The 19,710-nt window shown below is 39.1% G+C and overlaps 1 protein-coding gene across 14 annotated transcripts in view; it reads right to left on the bottom strand.

Moving 5' to 3' along the window:
• Window positions 1-19,710, bottom strand: part of ZNF711 (zinc finger protein 711) — a 109,845-nt gene that overhangs the window by 7,694 nt on the left and 82,441 nt on the right. For 4 of the 14 annotated variants that reach the window (XM_069107720.1, XM_069107725.1, XM_069107721.1 and 1 more), the window contains 4 exons: window positions 15,508-16,038; window positions 5,689-5,847; window positions 2,551-2,700; window positions 256-393 (listed from right to left, as the gene is read on the bottom strand). In XM_069107720.1, the coding sequence (XP_068963821.1) occupies window positions 256-393; window positions 2,551-2,700; window positions 5,689-5,847; window positions 15,508-16,038 (978 nt within the window). Of the gene's footprint in view, window positions 1-255; window positions 394-2,550; window positions 2,701-5,688; window positions 5,848-15,507; window positions 16,039-17,162; window positions 17,321-17,521; window positions 17,777-19,710 lie in introns of all 14 variants that reach the window. The other 10 variants (XM_069107732.1, XM_069107733.1, XM_069107734.1 and 7 more) reach the window with 7 other exon arrangements.

Here is a 19,710-nt window from a genome sequence, read left to right as displayed (position 1 = left end):
GGGCCATTTCTAGAGGGAAAGCAGGAAAGGAGGAGGAGGAGTCCATCTTGGACTCCAGCCAGAGGAGTGGAATTGAATTGCAGCAATGCTGGAAAGTACTATGAAATGACTCATTTGATGTAAAGAGGGGAAATATGCTGAAGCACTTCAGCAAACTGATGCAATTCATGATGGCATTAGCAGAATATATTAATGGGCTCGATGAATTGGTCATGCACATTTTTGACTTCAGCATAAAAAAGAAGGGTATCCTACCATATGCTGCAGCCCAGGCCACAGGAACAAATGTTTTATTCACACCAGAATCTTCCAGCTGGACCTCAGGAAGAACAGGGGCTTCCTCATCCCCTACAATGACTTCCATGTAAACTTCATCAGCTATTTCAGCACAATCTGAACAGGACAAAGTCTAAATTATAAGCTGAAATGTTTGTGAAATGGGTACAACTTTCCCAACAATTTCAACAGTTCACTATTCTAGGGTCTTTTGGAAATGGTGGCTTAGGATGGGATATTTTTAAGTGTTATCTGGACACTTCAGGAAGAGGTGCATTGCCTTCTTTCAGCCCCCCCTCACCATAAAAAGAGTCACCTTATTCTCTTGGTAAGACATGATCCCAGGGAAATAGCTCTTTGGGACTGTGAAAGCTTAGACTTGAAATAGAAGCGGGAGCCATTCAACTATGCAGGCTAGGTACCACAAGCTCCTTTTGAAATCATGAGTCAATACTCAAAACTTATTTTCCTACAGAAATAGCCAGTCAGTCATTAAGCACTTATTAAATGCCTGCTGTGTACAAGGTCTAAACGCACTTCACTAAGCACTGGAGAGACAAAGAAAAGCCAGAGAGAGCCCCTGTTCTCAAGGAACTCATGGCAATAACTGACTACATTCATCTACAAAAGCACAAAAATCGGAAAAAAACCAACTAGTCATGACAAAGTCTAGTATGGAACAGATACTTAATGTTCCTTGTCTTGAATGAAGATGTTAAAAACAAAATGAATGAGCAAGTTCCTCTTGAATGCTGATGCTTAAGGACATGATTCCAACTTGACCAAGGCTTCCTTCTGGCAGCTAAGAAACTGGTTTGTGTTTGCCTGAACACTGAGGCTTTTGTTTCCACCCCTGCTGCCCTCCCTGCTTGGGGCTCTGCTCCCATTTCCTATCCCCACAGCCCCTCCTCAAACCAGCAGGGGAAGAATAAAAGCCATCTCCCAGTTCACACCTATAGCACTAACAGCTGTCACTCACTATTCCCTCCAAGCAGATCTCACTCAATGAGGAATAGAAAGAGCCAGTCTGACCAGTACAACTGCCTCACTCAACAGATTTATCAATTTGGGGATGGAATTAAGAGTTAGTTGAGAAAATCTCCCCTCTCACTCCTACTCCCCAAAGAGAGAAGGAAGACTGCAGGGCAGGTGAGGGACCATGACAGAAGACACATGATTTTTCTAGTAAGATGATTAAATAGCTTGGTATCCCCTATTGGCCTCTCCTTTTTTACTAGGGGGAGGGAAGCCTCATGCAAGAAGGGTATACATACATTTCTTTTGCTTGATTATGTATGTTTTTAAATGGTGTTGTTTTGACTCCTCTCCCTGAGTGTCATGGGGGGAGGGAGGTTAAGAAGGGATGGGTAGGAAAGGAAATTGAGGTTTATTTTCTTTAAACGTGGACAAGAAAACAGAAGGAAGAGAAGAAAGCAGCACAGATGAATGAAACAGCTTTGAAGAGCTACAAGTTGAAACAAATGCAAGTAGTATATAATGAATACTTGCAGTTTCATGAACAATTCCATTTTTCTACTCTGTTCTATGTAAATGCCCATTTTATTTGGTGCTTAAATTCAGAATAAAAAAATTTTTTTTTGCTTTTTTGGAGGGGGGAAGGCAGGGCAATTGGGGTTAAGTGACTTGCCCAAGTGTCTGAGGCCCCATTTGAACTCAGGTCCTCCTGACTCCAGGCTGGTGCTCTATTCACTGCGCCACCTAGCTGCACCCCCCCCAAACCATTCAAAAAAAGGGTTTCCATATAACAAGGTAAGGGCTAAGCGCTAGCCTACTCCAATGGTCATTAACCCTGGATGGGACACAGTATTAAGGGAAAGGAAGCACAGTGATCTGGAGAACATCTGCCTCCTTAACCAAGATCCTCTGGCGGAAGGGAATAAGCATTTAAGTATCCGCTACATGCCAAGAATTGTGCTAAGCACTTCCCAGATACCTTCATTTGAGGAAGTACCAGCTACCGAGGCCCAGTTCAATGGCAAACACGGTGAGGGCGAAGAGATGAGGAGACACACTCGCTTCTCCAAGTGGTGAGAGGAAGGTACTGCACTTCACTGTTTTGTTCCAGAATTTACATACATTCTCACAATATTAGTAATTAGGTCATTTTAAATATTTAAAACAATATTAAATGTGGAGTCATGTATTTGTATCTCAGAGATTACATGTCACTGAACAAAGATTGTATGTATGTTGTGTGTATGCTACATAAAACTATAGTTGCATAAATTTTGAAAAATGTATTTTGATTCTTACTGCGATCTTCACCCTCATGAGATGGGTCTTTAACTGCCATGTAAACCATCTTCTCCTGCTGCATTCGGCCAACACATCCCTGCTGTTCAAGTACTCCAGGGACAGAATGTCCATTGTAGAAATCACTCTCTGTAACAACTTCTGTTCCACCTCGAAAATTAAAAACAGACATTCTCTAAGAAAAGCAGTTGTCATCCATCACTCACCAAGTCCTTTTCCGGCACCTCTTCGTGGATTGTAGGCATGACTGGGTTCTTGATGGCTGTGCCAAAGGAGTACAGCTTCTGCCACACCCAAAAGGCTTCAAGTACGGCCAGGGCCCCAGCAATTGATGATTCGGGGTTCCTTTGGGCAAACCTAACTAAATATGCAAAGGCTCAACGATAGTAAACTAGTTCTGGAAACCCACGAAACAATGGAGTGAGCGGATGTGTTTCCATTCAGTCCAAAGACACCAAGAAACAGCAGTCCATGGGCCACTCAGCCACTCTTTATTTGAGGGCTCACAATGAGCATCTGCAGAAGGTCCACCTTCTGGGCCAACATTTCTTGAAAACGTTGAGGAGGTAGAAAAAGTCTGTGAAGAACCTGACTGAGGCCCTCCAAGGTAACTGCCATTAACCTTAAAATGGTTCATGAGTAAGATGTGATGAAGGCTTGTAACTTACACAGAAGCTCTGGGCTTCCTCAGCATCAGGATGAGCACCAATAGATACTGCAAATGTGTGAAATTTCATTTCACACAAATGAAATTAATTCTATTTTAACTTCAAGGGAAGTGACTGGCTACCAAGGCAGTGATCGTTATACCGTAGAGTCATTACCAAATCAATTATCTGTGCACAGTTAAACTACAGACTTGGTAGAGCACTCAATGTCAATGAAAAATATGAAAGTGTATGGAGCCAACTAAGGTAACTCCAACTAGATCTATCTTAAACAACTACTAATATGGAAAAATAAAGAACAGATAAACCCAACAACCATATCACCACGGCTTAATTAACATAATAGAGGCAAAAAAAGCCTAGAAATTGTCCCAGCAAAGAGCTGACTCTCTCCACACCAAGTAGAGGGATGGAACAACCAAGGGGAACACTCAATTACCACATAAACTCACTTGTGAAACCTTACAGATGAAGATAGTAGAAGATGAGCTGTTATCTCTTCATAAAAGTGATAAGCAGTTGAAAGAAAAACTTACTGAAAGATATGGCAAGATACCCTACACAGCAAAATCAAGGTCATATATCCTGAGTATATTTAAAGAAGCAACAAAGGAGAAAAGAATTATACATGCCTCCGTTAATGGCAAGTGAAGCCACCACTTTCCCCAAAATGCTACCTGTGACAAGGTAAAGCAAACAAAGATGATGAACGCCAAGGATGCACAGAGGAGGCCCATGCTGGAGACAAAAGGAATTAGTTCTTAAGGTGTTGAAAGACAACAGAGAATACCCAAGTCTGGAAAAAATCTCAGGCATTACCAAAAAGAGACAACAAAAAATTATCAGTAACTTTTGGTCCTATATGCCCTTACGAATGATATAATTTTTTTTTTGTGAGAAAACACCACTTATCAATGGCATTCTTTAAGAAGATAGGAGAAGGGTTGGCATAGTGAATAGAGCACCAGTCCTGGAGTCAGGAGGACCTGAGTTCAAATCCAGCCTCCAGACACTTAACACTTACTAACCATGTGACCTTGGGCAAGTTACTTAACCCAGATTACCCTGCCTTCCCCCCTCCAAAAAAAAAGAAGATAGGAGAAAGAAATAGGCTTTCAAGGAAAGGAAGGAAACCAGTAAGCTGCAGTCACACAAGTGACTACCTAAAATATGGAGACTAAGATCCTGCTGTGCTTGCTGGTTGACTTAAAAAAAAGGGGGGGGGGCATTTAATGAGATTGAGCAAAGTGTCACCTTAAGTAGAATCCTCCAACTATTTCTCACACATGTCTCTTGACAACTGAGAATCATCACAGGCTCAATGAACAGTTACTATGAAATAAGTGGTAAAATAGGGAGTTAGACACTTGCTGTCTCAAAGAAGAGACGTTCCCTGGAGATGGAAATGTTTCTCTCATGTTTACAGATGAAATTCGGTTGGTTACATCAATTCCTCCAAACACCCCAAAGCCTTCTAAAATGAGATCCACAATGCCACTACTCAGGAAAACCAAGTCAATGTGCTATTAGGTAGAAAACCTATAGGATTATTCCATTCATTGCTACGTATACACTAAGTACAATTAACAGAGTTCAAGAAGAGGAGAAAGAGAGCAGGCCAAGGTGTCTCGGGGAAACTGTGCAATACTTTTTATCCCCACACTTTTCATGGAAGGAGGGGAAGGACAACTGGCAGAGTTACACTAGAAGGCCTCTAAGGTGGCTTCTAGCTCTAGACTGATAAGCCTAGAATCTCCTAATGCTGCATGGCTGTGAATCATGGACTACCTTCTTCTCTACAGAACTAAAAGAGCACAAACAGGCTACACCCAAGAAGTAACTGTCCAGCAGAGACTCCAGGAGATCTATGATAGATAGGGGAGCAAGAATTAGAGATAGTTCATGTACATGCTGTTTCAGTGGTACTGACATAATGTCAAGCTATTTAGTAAAGGGTCTCCAGCATGTTGGAAAGATCTGTGAGAATATGTGGACAAGAATCTCTCAAGAGACACAAATCCACAAAAGCATCAAAGCAAGAGAACTGTGAAAACGTAAGTTACAAGTTGTGAAGAGGTATAGCTCAGTTAAGGATTTTCCTGTAAGAAAATATTCATTATTAGGTAAAATCCTAAAACCATGAAATCCTCAGAGAAATTTACCATTAGTAGGCAGTCACCACACAGGTTCCCATCAAATCTCTCTACTCACCTGTTTGACAGATTCAGCTGCAAAACACTACTCACGTGTGTGCTATACATAGCAGAAGGGTAAATTCTTCTCAGTTATCAAATATAAATGCTCACAATCACCCAGAAATGGCTATTTTTCATGTATTTTGTTCCCAAGTCCAAAACAAAATGTCTAACCTTTGCTAACACAATCGTCAGATCACTCAAAAAAAAAAAACCCAAAACAAACCACTATTGGTTGCTTCTATTAAAAGAGTAAATCCAAGTTGTATCTGTACCTATTTCCACATCATCTTCAGCTTCAGCTTTAAAAATATACACTTTTATAACTTCTGAACCAAACCCATCTTCTTTAGTGACATCATCATTGGAAGCTTCAGTGTTGATTTTTACTGGTGGGTTTGCAATTTGGTTTAGTTTCTCTGCATCTTCGTCCACTGTAAAAAACAAAGAGGATGCAAGTATTGAGTTCAGCACCACTCACATTTGGGGGTCACAGTGAGCTCTAACAGGAATGTGACAAACACTTCTTTCTCACTGACAAAAATATTCAATAAGCACTTAGTTATTAAAAGACAAAAACCCTAAACCACCACCCATTACTTTCAATATTTTAAATAAAATTTCACCACCAAAATTTAAAACAAGATGTACATGATGCAAAATAAAGTGAGCTATGAAACCCCCAACTACAGGAGACACAACCTTACAGACCTTCCATTAACACAGAGCCCAGCCCCAAAAGCCAAGGAAGCTATGACAACAAAGTCTAACAAAGGACAAGTTAAGAACTAAAGAATAAAAAGCGATTTTTATGTTTCAATCATCAAACTGAAATTAATATGTACTCTATGCTGAACTGACCATTCCCAGCCTAAATTACACTTTAAATAACTCCAAACTCAGCAACGCATACTTTATTTCAAAATAAGAATACACTTGCATTTCAAATATTGGGAGGCTTTAACAGCAAGATTTGAAAGGTCAATGCAGGAAACTTTCAAAGATGTTACATGAAGACAACAATTAAATCATACCCCTCCACATCTAAATCTACATAACAAGAACTTTCATTTCAGATACTAAAAGTGGCCACTTTCAACAGGGAAACTTATCAATGGAACACTGTCCTCTGAATATGACATGTTAAGAAAATATTTTAAAAGATCTGTTATAGGCCCACCAATATAAATTTCAAGTCTGGTGATGGTCCCTTTAAGATACTTCCCCCCTCCTCCCAAGAGACGTTACACATATTTCAGAAAATCATTGTCAAATATAGTTAATAGTTTTTGATTTAAATTTAAATATGTTAAGGTGTCAGAAAAAAACAAACTCTTGTAGTTTCATATAAAAATGAAAAAGAAAAGCTAGGTAGAGTCCAATTACTATCTCCTTTAAATTATTATTAAGTTTTTGGACACCACCAGAGAACTACCTTTGATGAACTACATGGATGGGGAGAGTTTATTGAGGAGTAGAGAAACACAGTCAGACCTGTGCTTTAGGAATACCACTTTGACAGCATAGTGGAAGATAGACTGGAGAGAGGGGACAGGGGGCAGGGAGACCAACTGGGCAGCCATTACAATAATCAAGGTGAGAAGTGCTAAGGACCTGAAGCAGAGTGGCTGTAGGAGCAGAGACAGTAACAAGGAGATTATGTGCAGTGAGAGGTTGTGAGCCCTGACTGGAAGCTTAGTGGTGCCCTTAACAGAAAGAGGAAAGAAAAATCATGAGTTCTCTTTGACACATATTGGGCTAGAGATATCTAGTCATCCAGGCGGCTGATGAATCAATGTAAAACATTTACATGATATCTCATCAGTAATTCCCACTTCGGTATCCCGGTTTGGTTCATTAGTGAAAACAAAACAAAGGTGCAAGGAGAGAGAGGCACAGTATTTAGAGATCTTAACAAGTGAGTGACACCATTCTACTTTGTAAAACACTGCAACAGAAGAACCTTAATTCTGAACATACTGATAAAAATAACGTGACAGGTATGGCATTGTATTTTATACAAAAAAGCAAATGGCTAGGTTTATTAATAGTACACAAAAATTACAAGGGGAAATGTAATTATCTTAATGGAATAACATTTTTAAGCCTCCTTATCCATTTTCTCCCTTGATAGCAGAGGACATCACTTCACAATTTCCCAAGAAAATAGAGGCCATTAGCCATGAAATCCATCTCCAAGTCATTCTGTTATCACTGTCCATTCTTCTTGTCTCTGCTCCAGGTCCGGATGAAGCAAGCCCTCCGCCATCAAGGCCAGGTGGTATAAGTGTGGCATGCCCCGCCGCCCACACACTAATTTTCATTTTCTCTCTCTCCACTGGGGATCCTTTCTGCTGCCTACAAACATGCTCAAGTCTCCCCCACCCTTAAAACAAATAAGTAAATAAATAAAAGCACCTTCCTTGGACACTGGCCTCCCTCCAACTACCACCCTCTATCCCTCCACCCTTCCATAGCCAAAAGATAGGGATAGCTGCATAGTCAACCTGTGAAGTCACTGGTATAGCCAACTCTCAGACAAGGAACTCTCCCTTAATGCAGGTTGGCACCTTTTCTGTTACCTATAGAATTAAGAGATTTGCACAGAGAGGGCAGTCTCACAACTGGCATTTATCAATGGCAAATGTTGAATTCAGATATTCCTTGCTCTCCATCCCCCATCGTGCTACCTCTCCACACTAGCCCAACTCTTTGTGGCTATACTTCTCAACCCCTTCTAATCTACCTTCCGACCTCATCAGTCTCAATTGATATTGTGCTCTCCAAGCTTAGCAGAATTCTCTAATCACCAAACTGGATAGACTTTCCTTAGCCCTCGGTTTTTTCTTCATTTTTGGAGCACTGGACATTACTGACTTCTCTTCCTGAATACTCTCTTTTCTCCCAGTTTGGCATAGAAAGCCTTTCCTAATCTGGCTTTCCAGGCTCGACATTACTTCTCTTTACTTTCTAATGGTCCAAAATGCCATTTTCTTTCTTCATGCCTTTGCGTAGGCTCCCCTCCATGCCTAGAATGCCTTTTCTCCTCACTCCGTGGGTCTTAAAAGCCATAAATAAGATCCACCCAGATCCTCAAGTTGTTTTGTATTTGATTTGTATGTATTTCGTACTTCCTTAGCTATGTGTGTACATGTTGTCTCCTCCATAGAATGTAAGCTCCTTGAAGGCAAGCACTAATACCTTCTAGCCTATCACAGTACCTGATGTATACCAAGGACTTAATCAATGGCAGTTCAATGAAGGAGTACAGTAGCACTCAGCATATAATTAACTCGTGTAACATGAGCACCTATTTATTCAAGTGGAATTGTTAGGACATACATATATACTTGTTAATACTTCACCAACAATTAGTTTGTATTAGTATGTGTATATATAGAGATATCTCTCTATGTATGTGTGTGTGTATACATACACATATACAAATTAGTAAAATCATTTTTAAAATAAGAGATACCACCTTTTTTTCCTTTTTAAATAATCTGAAGCAAGAAATCAAATATATGGACTGCTTACCTATGAAATTGACTGACATATTTCATATCTTTTACAAAATAACCTAATTTTCTTAATAGATTTAAGGGTTATTTTCCATAGGAATAAGTAAAACAAAGTACTTCAACGTCATGTAAAATAAAGCTTTGAGATATTTTGGTATATCATACAAAATGAGAAAAGAGGGAAGAGACTAAGAATAGAAAAAATGACTCTTACTTATAAGTCTAATCAGTTTACTTAAGAAAAACCACATATTCCTAAATTTAAAACATCAGAATTATGATGCACAAAATTAGATTTCATGGGACAAGTATACCTTCTTACAATCTACTAGCTCTATGTCATGATTTCAGTCCTGACTTAAAATCATTAAGTTTAAACTTTTCTGTGAGGTTATGTTGCTCTCCATTCTTCAGACCTCATAAAGATTACACCAATTTCTATCTTAACAGAACATTTTTGAATAAAGAATCTAAAGACAAATTATGATTTATTGGGGAAGGGGGAGTGTTTGGGTGTCTAGGAAAGGTAACGGAATCACCACTGTTTAGAATGGCTGTGCAAACCACATTTAAGGAAAAATCTCATCAATTTTTACCAAAATTAACACACCTTTACAATTCTTTATTATTATAGATAAAAACTTAAAACTGTTTTAAAAATTGAAATGACTTGATAGAAAATGCTGTCCACACACAAAGAACTATGAAATCTGGATGTAAACTGAAGCATATTACTTTCTTTCTTGTGGTTTTTTCCTTTTGTTCTGATTCTTTTTTCACAGCATGACTAATGTGGAAATAATATGACTGCACATATATAACCTAGAACAGAATGCATACTGTCTTAGGTGGGGAGGAAGGGGAAAAATTTAGAACTCAAAATCTTATGTTGAAAACTAAAAATAAATAAATGTAATTAAAAATTAAATTAAATTAAAAAAAAATTATTGAAATGACTTGAGAAATGGACCCTGAACCCCTCACCCCTCTCCTCCTAAAGTCAAGAGGCATTCAGGACATCTGAACTGAAATTCACCTTTTCACATTCTGAGGTGAGCAATGTCCAGACCCAGTGTGGAATGCTGCTTTCCACCCTCCATGACATTTCACCATGTAACAAGCTGCTAATACCATGCCCACTACAGACTCATACTAGAAGCCAAATGTAACACAATTAGGAGTAAGGTAAAATCTCATTTTGCATTATTGCACAGTTTTTTAAAGCTTAATATTATTTTATACCCAACTGGACTATGATGAGAATAATTTTTTAAAGAAAAAGACTTTACAGCAAGATGTGCAATAGAACATTTTAAAAAGTGGCAGAAGAATTTTACCTAACCCCTATTAGACCAGCTCCCCTGAAGAGCCATGGCAGGTATGAAATCACCAACAGCATACGCTGGAGTACCACACATCAATCAGGAGCTAGGAATCTGCAATAGGTCTGGACATGACCATCCTGAAAAACAAAGGTATGCCTTAAAATTACAAATGTAATGAATTTTCTCCTGTTCCTAGGAAAATGGAGATATGCAGCAGGTGGCTATTACCTAAGAAGACTGTGACTACAGATGCACCTCATTTTAGACCAATTTCCCTGCTAAAGTATTTCACATAAATGGATTTTTTAATAAATCCACTACTTTAAGTGCTTTTTTATATAAAGAGATGCTTCACTGAAATAAGTAATAATTTAAAGAAATTGCAAACTGAGTAAGTCCCTCAACATTCTGCAAGTATGAATTTTTATACATTAAATTTCCTTATAAAGGTGTTGAAATGCTTTAAAAATACCCTCAGGTCCACAAGTTTCCCTAAAAACTTAATATAAGTGAGAGAAAGGAGGAAGAAGATAAGGAGGGGGAGGGAGAGAGGAGGGGGAAGAGGGAGGGAGGGGAGGGAAGGGAGAGTGTGTGTATGCGCACGTGTGCGCACACGTGTTAGGGTTAGTTCTGACCTCATCATTCAAGTGAACTTCTTTCCATAATGTCTTCATTGCCACATCTGACAGACTCCTACCCATCCTCATCAATCCTGACCTGTCTACAGCATTTACTGATGACTTCTCTTCTCTGGGGTCTTGTGATATAGCTCTCTCTCTTGGTTTTCCTCCTATATGTCTAATCACACTGCTACCCTGGCTCAAGCTTGGGTGGCTCCCTATCATCCCCAGAACAGAATAGCAAGTTTTCAGAGTTAGGCATGTTAATGCCTAATAATTTCATGATCATCTTCCATACATGCCCTCTGACTGAGAATATCTTGGGTCCTCCTCGTTCTCCACACTTTTGGTGAACACTATCGGTTCCCAATCTGAGAATTGAGGATCTCTCTCTGTAAATGACAATCAGATCTGGTCTTTCTCCTAGACCAATTCCTGCATCACTGATACCAACTCCTATCTTTCCTTCCCATCACCTTTTTTTCTACCAGTCCTATTTCTGTCATTCTTCTGGCTAACTCCAGTGCATAAGCTGGGTCATCCTCAGCTCCTCACTCTTAATCAGCCATCAATGCAATCATTTGCCAAGTCTTGTCCATCCACCTTCCTTAAACCTCTTGCATTATTCCCCTGCCCTATCCTCTCATGCCCACCATCCCTGTTCAAGCCCTCAGCATCTCACCCCTAGAACACTTGCTGCAGGAAGCCTCCTAACTGATCTCTTGCCTCCAATTTCCCTCTTCTCTAATACTCAGTAGACTGTAGGGGATCCCTGTTACTTCTAAGATTCAATACAGACCCTTGTTTTTGGCACTTAAAAGTTCTTCACAACCTGGCTCCTGTCTAACCTTCTACCTTTCCAACCTTCTTACTATACTCCATTTCGGGGGCGGTTAGGTGGTACAATGAATAGAGCACTGGCCCTGGAATCAGAAGGACCTGAGTTCAAATCCATCCTCAGACACTTAATACTTACTAGCTGTGTGACCTTGGGCAAGTCACGTAACCCCCAACTGCCCTGCCTTCCCCTCTCCAAAACAACAACAACATATTACTCCATTTCATATAGTCTGCTCTCTTGCCAAAGTGGATCTTCTGCAATTTGTCATAAGATTCTGTCCTGACTGTCACCCACACTTAGAATTCACACTCTTTCCAAATCCATCTCTTAGAATTCCTAGCTTTGAGCAAAGCTCAGGTCAATCAGACAATAAACCTCAGGCAAAGCAGATCCTCCTATGAGACTTTTCCTTATCCCTGCAGCTGCCAGTACTCTCCACTCCATCCCATAACATACATGTGTGACCACACATGTACACACACATATAAATAAAATGTGAGCTCTTTGAAGGTCAAGGACCATTAATTTTGACTGTTAAAAATGCTTAACTGACATGCCTATGCAGGGTCCACATTTTCCTACAAAATGTGACATGTAGATAATTACTATTTCTTATCCCTTTCCCCTCCAACTTCCTCAGGAAAACATCCAGTCTCTGTACTTGGCACAGGGCAGATCTGGGGACAGTCATACTGTTACTACTGAAGTCAAGAATTCTTTCCCTAATGCATAAACCTCCAAAGGACACAGCAGATTCCCCTTGTGCAAGTCGCTGATCAAGGATTTGTATTCATAACATGTCTTGTTAATCACACATTCTCAAAAACATGGCTCTAAAGAATAACACACCTACAAAATCTTTTTCTACATTTAATATAAAAATTTGGTCCCCGCAGACTCTCTCTAATGCAAAGATGTTTCTCTAAGGAAACATATGTTCAACCAAGACCTACTTTTCTAATTAAGGTTAATTTTGAAGGAAAATTGGCCCCTCAAAAGGGCTTATCCATTGCCATCATCCAATCCATGTGGAATTCCTCTATTAATCTAAAAATATATTAGCTATAGAAGGCAGCTAAGTTGCTCTGCAATAGAAGCAAGGATCAAGACAATTAACTCTTCTGTTTGTTAAGCCAATACTTATTGTGACACCTGACCCATAGACAGTCTGACAAAGGCGGGGACAGCATTACGATTCTGCAGCATCTTGTAACCTTAGGAGAAGAAAAACATGATCATGATGAACCCCGACATGTTCCTCACAGTACATCCATGTATATTATTTCATTTAAGCCTCACAACAATCCTCTCAAGTCAGCAGGGCAGATATTGACTACATTTTTCAGGTGATAGTGCTTCAGCAGAGAAGCTGTGACCTGCTCAAGGACACGTCCCTACTAAGAGGTGAATTGAACTAAAACCCAGATCAGCCTATTCCTGATTCATCGCCCTTTCCAATGCTGGCTGTCCCTCACAAGTGAACTCCTTATACCTATCCACACTAAAACAACCAACCTGTAGGTCACTTACTCTAGGAAACGTTGCCAACTCTAGGTCTGTTTCTAATACCAAAGGAGGCAACAACACAATATTCTTCCATTTAGAGCAATTCATCTAAAACATGATTATATAGAAATCCTATTGAATAAAAATCATCCACAAATGTGCTCCAGGAAATCAATTGTTTTGAATTTGATTCCTCCTGATTATCATTTCCCCACATAGAATGAAAGATCCAACATTCTATGAGAAGTCAGTCTTCCATTCAATCCGTTTAGTTATGATGAAGAACCTCAAGATGTGGCTCTGGGACTGGCAGGAAGCCAAGAAGGAAAGTAGGGCCTCCTCCTTTATTTGCTGAACTCCATCATTAGGCTGCTCTGGAACCTTCCCCATTCTGGAAAAGCAGACAAGGGGCCCTCTGGTCTTAGCTCTGAGGCCTTTCAAGATAGTTAATTCTCCATCCCCTGAAAGACTCAAGAGTCAGGAGAAGCCAACCCCAGCCCAAGAAGAACAGGAAGTGAAAAGGAGGCAAGAAGAAAAAAGGAGAAAACCCAAATCCAAATTCAAAACAAAAATAGAAAGAGGCTAAAAAAATCATTTCTAAAATCTCAATTTAAATATCATTGATACAAAGGGATACCTAACCTTCAACAAGAACACGTGCAATAACAAATGCATTACAACAGTATGCTTTGTTTTTCTGTTATTCTTAAAGGCTAATCAAATTCTCGGAACTGAGATTCCTTTTCTTTGATGGTGATTATTTACATATCATATATTAAAAGATTCTTTCTCTGAATTCAGCTCTTAACACCTCTAGAAAACAATGGGGGGAATGTGGGGGTGTAACATCAAATATGCCAGACATTACAATACATTACTGGCCCTATGCTTTAATCCAGACTCTCCTTATACAGTACTTCTTTTTACCTTTTACTTGAAAATTTTAATACCAATGATTTTGATAGTACACTAACATCCAATTGAAGTCCTGCTGTACTTAGGCATGGAAACTACAAAGCTTGTTTATTCAAAAAACAATGCTTGAGAGTAGAAGATAAGTAATTGGTTCAAAAAAGTTCACACCTAAGGCATGCACATTTGCACAAACTAATTAAAAAGCTCAGCCACTGAGGTGCGCTCTTGGTACACCTGGTAAAAACATCAACATTCCATCTCAAATGTTTCAGTTGAAAAAAAAATCTGAATATGCTAGACTTGTAAGTTGCATTTACAGAATATGATGCTTATTCTTATAGATGAAAGTCACTAAAAATAATCCATACTTACATATAATACACATTGAACACATTTTCCCAAAATCCATTTCAAAATCTCCAATTGAAAACATCTCTAAGTAGCAAATGACAATTCTAGAAGCCCACCAAGCTAGCAGCACAGCCCTGACAAATTCCATGGGTGACAAGCCACTTCTGGTTCAAGATCTATCAAGTGACCTGTGTCTCCCAGGGCTCAGCATTCTTGGTTGCTCAGATTTAAACCATCACTTAAGATAACATCTTTATATCATCACCCCAAAAGGAGGTGACATCTCAGAAAGCACTTTAAAAAAACAATAAACGCCTTTAAAAAAATCAAACACACACAAGACATTTAATATAGGTCTATCTAGATATATACAGGGAGAGTTGGCTCCCACATCTAAGTTTAGAATCTGGTCTAAAGTCTTTACTGAAAGCAAAGACAATGTATGAAATCTGCAGTGTTACCTTGAAGCAGCAGATCATACATAAGGCCCTAAAGAAAACTGAACTCAACTTCTGTACCTGACAGTACTGAAAAGAAATTTGTGGCTGAGAGGAAGAAAGTATGACCTTCCTCCTGTCTTGAAAGGAAAATACATATATATATATATATATATATATATATATATATATATATATACACACACACACACATATTTTCTAAGACATATATCTATACACACACATACACATACACACATGTATCTCCACCATTACAATTTTCTTATAGAACTCTTCCACACCAGCTTTTTTTTCCTTTCTCTAAGACATCATCACATAACTGAGAAATTCTCCAGGTTCAAACATGTGAAAAATGGAAGAAAAGAGAAATAGTATTCTGCTCACTGAATGACATTTGGGAGTATGGCTTTCATGTAAATCCAAAAGCATCTCACAAAAATACAACTTTACAACAAATTCTTTTTTGAAAAGGTGTCGACAATGATGTTGAGTGACTGTAGGCCCCTCCCCCCCCAACCCTCTTCTAGTTCCAATCCTCTACCTTGGATTTCACTTACAAGATATCATTAAGTAGTCTTCGGAAGCGTTCTTGCCATCCTCATCATCTTCAGTTTTTATAGCAACTGTAGAACCAGGAAGAGTACTGGCTGCTTGAATCACAGCTTGTGTATCTGAATTGGTTACAAGAACTTCCTCTGATACTATTGTGGGAGAATCAGCTCCTGACACAGAATCCTGGACCACATGTTCCAAATGTCCTTCAGGACCAGTAACAAGGTCAGCCACAAAAATCTGCTCAGGTAATCTAACAGTTTCTGTTATTAGGTCAGAAGTCAAAATGTGATCACTAATATCTAAAATTTCTTCAATGGCAATATCAGCTTCCAGAACAGATTCAGGAACAAACACACCTTCTGTTACAAAATCATTTTCTGTGACGATATCAGGCCCTTGGACAACTTCAGATGCAAGGCCATGATCAAGATTTATCCCATCATCCGTGACAACATCAGAAACTAATAGAGCTTCAGGAACTGATACAAAAATATGGTCTCCGTCGATACGAGCAGTACCAGCCATTCCAGACACTATCAAACAATTGTGAATGAAAAAAAGGTTATTTACTCAATTACAGGCACTGTACTTCATCTGAAAAAATGACAGAAAATGCAAAAAAACAAAAACTGTAACTTGAATAGGCCACGCATAAAGTTTCTGCCATTAAAAGGAAATTACTGACAAGATAACTGAAATGAAATCTCACTAACTTGGAATTGGCAAGGGGGGCAGGCAAGGAGCAGCAAGAGTTAGTGAAGGCTGAATTAAAGGATTTTTTTTAAAGTGTATTACATTACTTCCCGAACATAGTAGTATGAGTGCTAATAAACAGAACGCAGCAATTTGATGAAGAAAGTACTATTTACAGTAGGTCTACATTATAGAATAATGTATCCTAAATATGAAGTACTTTAACATACAAGAATTGCTGGAACCAGAAATTAAAGGCATCTTTCATTTCTAGAGCCCCTGGTTACCAAACAAAACAAAACAACCCTATGTATTTGAAAGCCTTCCATTTCAAATAATACTCATAAAATTCAGAGGAAGTATTCTGAAATTTAAAATTTTAAGTTTTACACCTTGCCAAAATGACCAAGAAATAAAAGATGCCTTGACCTTCTGCGTCTAGCAATTCTTCCATGTCCATATTAATTGTGAATTAGTGAATCAGCATTAATGAACTTTTATTTTAAATGATTTGTTTTTTGAGCAGCATGGTGAACACCCCCTTTTACTATTAATATCCTATGTAAATACAACCCTCTTACAACAAAGTGTTCTGTATAACAAAGATATGTCCTTGAGGCAGCAAGTAGGGTGGGGGAAATATTGCTGTGTTTATCTAGTTACAATTTTTTTTAAACAAAGAAAAATCTAGTACATTAAATGTTTTCTCCAAACCCCTTCCCATGTGAGTCATTTTCCATAAAAAAGCAACTCATTGAGCGCTATTTCCTGAGTAATTTTCATTATTAGTACCATACTGGTCGGACTATAGGACACCCTCCTAAAATGTTCTTTAACAGGAAAAAAATATATAGAGGTATACACAGATCATAGGCCATACTAGGGTTTTATACAAGCCAGATTGGGGGAAGGGAGGGAAGGGGGGGGAAGTATGGCCTAGATTCAAACCAAAATGGTAACTTACTGTTTAATTTAACAAGTTAGGAAGTGGCTAGTGGCCACCAATGGCACTTTGAACACCTAACTCCCAAATCTCTTTTCAATTTCTAGCCCCTTCTTCCAAACAGTGGACCGCTCCAAAGCACTAGTGCTCCTGTAGGCCTTTAGTGTTTCTATACATTTCTAGAAGAGACCAACAATAAGAATTACACACACACATTTCATCATTAGTGAATCTGCATTAATGAGATTTTAAATTATTTGTCCTTTGTATAACATGAGAAACACCCCTTCTCCTCACCCAGTTGGGCACTATAATCACTATAATCCAGTACTTTAACAACTTGACAATTTCATCAGTGTTAAGTATTTTCCTCCACTTACAGAAATGTGAAGATCTCAACTCCAAGACTTAGTAGGTCTTCTAGAGTTGCCGTGGCCAATGTGGAGCCTCTCCAGACTTAGCTAGACTGGTACTGGAACAAGAGTCATGGGGGACCGAACTGGAAGCCTTGCCAGCTTGGTAGGAGTTGCCATGGTTTCTACCTTTGAGAACCGGGGGGTACACCTCCTTGCCACAAGGAGGAAGCAGAAGAGGATTTTAGTGGCAAGGTGGGAATATTATATGCAGGTAAAATCCTGTTACAACAAAGGGGGGAGCAATTTAATTTTTAAAATTACATTATTTAATCATAAATATGAAAGTCTTTAACATACAAGACTTATATTAGATCCAGAAGTTGAAAACACATTTCATTTCTTGAGCTCTGAAAAAGTTGGTTTTAGGTTTTTCCTCTGAAAATTCAGAGAAAACAAAAGTACTTTGAACTTCATTAAAACCACTAAAAATGAGGGTAATTTGGGAAAAGGGGACCCATAGGCCAAACCCTTCCTGGACCTTTTCTTTTCATAGTGCTTGCTTTTACATACATTATCTCATTTGATCCTGGAAAAAATAAGGATCCTGGGAGATAGTAGATAAGAATGGTGCCTGTGTTCCATCTATGTACAAAGGCAGAGGGCTAGCAGATAAAATGCCAAGTGTGTGGGGCATCAGTTTAACTGGTACACAGTATCTGAATGAGGAAACAATGTGAAAGTCGTCTGGAGAAGGAGGCTCAAATCAGACTCTGAAGGGTTTTTTAATGCTAACCAAGAGTTTACATTTTATTCTAGAGAAAGGACTCTTAAGCAGGGGAGGAGGTAACCAAATGAGGCTGAGGCTTCAGAAAGATTATTTTCATAGCTGTGAAGGGTACAAATTGGGAGGGGGGGGTCTACAAGGCAGGAATTAGGAAGCTATTGCAATAATGTAGGTCAGAAGTAATGAGGATATGAACTCAGGTAATGGCTACGTGAATGGAGAAAAGGGGTCAGATGCATGAGGTGTGGTGGGGATGCAATGGACAAAAACTGCGCAACTGGTTGGAGATGACAGGTGAAAGAGAAAAAATAAGGCAGGAATGACTACAAGGCTGAGAACCTGGGGCACTGGAAGGATGGTGGTACCCTCAATTTAGGGAGGAAAAAAGGAAGTTAGGAAGAGGAGAGTATTTGGAGGAAAGATCAATGAAATAAATTTTGGCAGGCTGAATTTGCGATGCCTATGGTAAATCCCAGAGGAGATGCCTATTGTGTCAACTGTTACAGCAACTAGGCTTAGATTATATAGATTTAGAAATTACCTGCAGAGATAACCTATGGGGATTGAAAACAAAGATGGGAAGTGTGGAGCGGAGAGAAAAAAAAAAAAAAGAGGGCCCAGGAAAGAGCTCTGGGAAACACCTCGGGTAAGAGAAGGATAAGTCAGAAAAGGAGAGTGAAAGAATAATCAGTCAACAGGGTCAAAAGCTACAGAAATCAAGAAGGATGAAGACTGAAAAAGTCATCAAGGTTTAACAATTAAGAGAATCTTGGTCAGTGGTTTTTCTACTAAAAAATTCAGTATTCCGACTCTCCTTTTCTCCTTCCAAATATCTCACACTTCCACCTAAACCTCCAACTACTCACCCCAACACAGAAAACCTTAGAGGAAATAAGTATAAGTAAAAAAGCTAAAGTACAAAACCCACCGGGTTCAAAAGATTTTTTTTGACTTGCTAAGTATCCCCGCAGCAGACTGGTCTTGGATCCCCAGGGCCTAACAGAGTGCCCTAGCACATTTGGGTGAGGGTTCAGACTGGATTTCATTAATGTAGGAACTTCCTCCCTCCATCCTTAGTATAACTTAATTTAGCTGTAATTTCTAGAGATGCCTGGGGGTCCTGAGAAATTTAGTGTGCAGGAAGCTCACATAACTAGTAAATCTAAGGGGCAATAACTGAACCCAAATCTTCCTGATTCAAAGACCAGCCAGCCCTCTCTTCTACACTGCCTCTCTTTGTACTTTAAGAAATCAAAATTAAAATTATCAAGCATCTTCCGCAGATGAAAAAAAACAAACCAAACTGAAATCATGATATACCTAAATGAGTAAAGAATGAACAGATAACATTTGGCTTTCTCATACTTAAGGGATGCATATCCACAGGGGAAGAAAACCCCCTCCCACCAGTGTAGATCAGCAACTACTC

The sequence above is a fragment of the Petaurus breviceps genome, unplaced genomic scaffold (genome assembly GCF_028583685.1).
Source record: "Petaurus breviceps papuanus isolate PSGF00001 unplaced genomic scaffold, PetGlider_PUasm1.0 90205, whole genome shotgun sequence".
Classification (NCBI taxonomy): domain Eukaryota; kingdom Metazoa; phylum Chordata; class Mammalia; order Diprotodontia; family Petauridae; genus Petaurus; species Petaurus breviceps.
The sequence above is the reverse complement of the archived record's forward strand: the minus strand, read 5'-3'. Positions and strand labels throughout refer to the sequence as shown.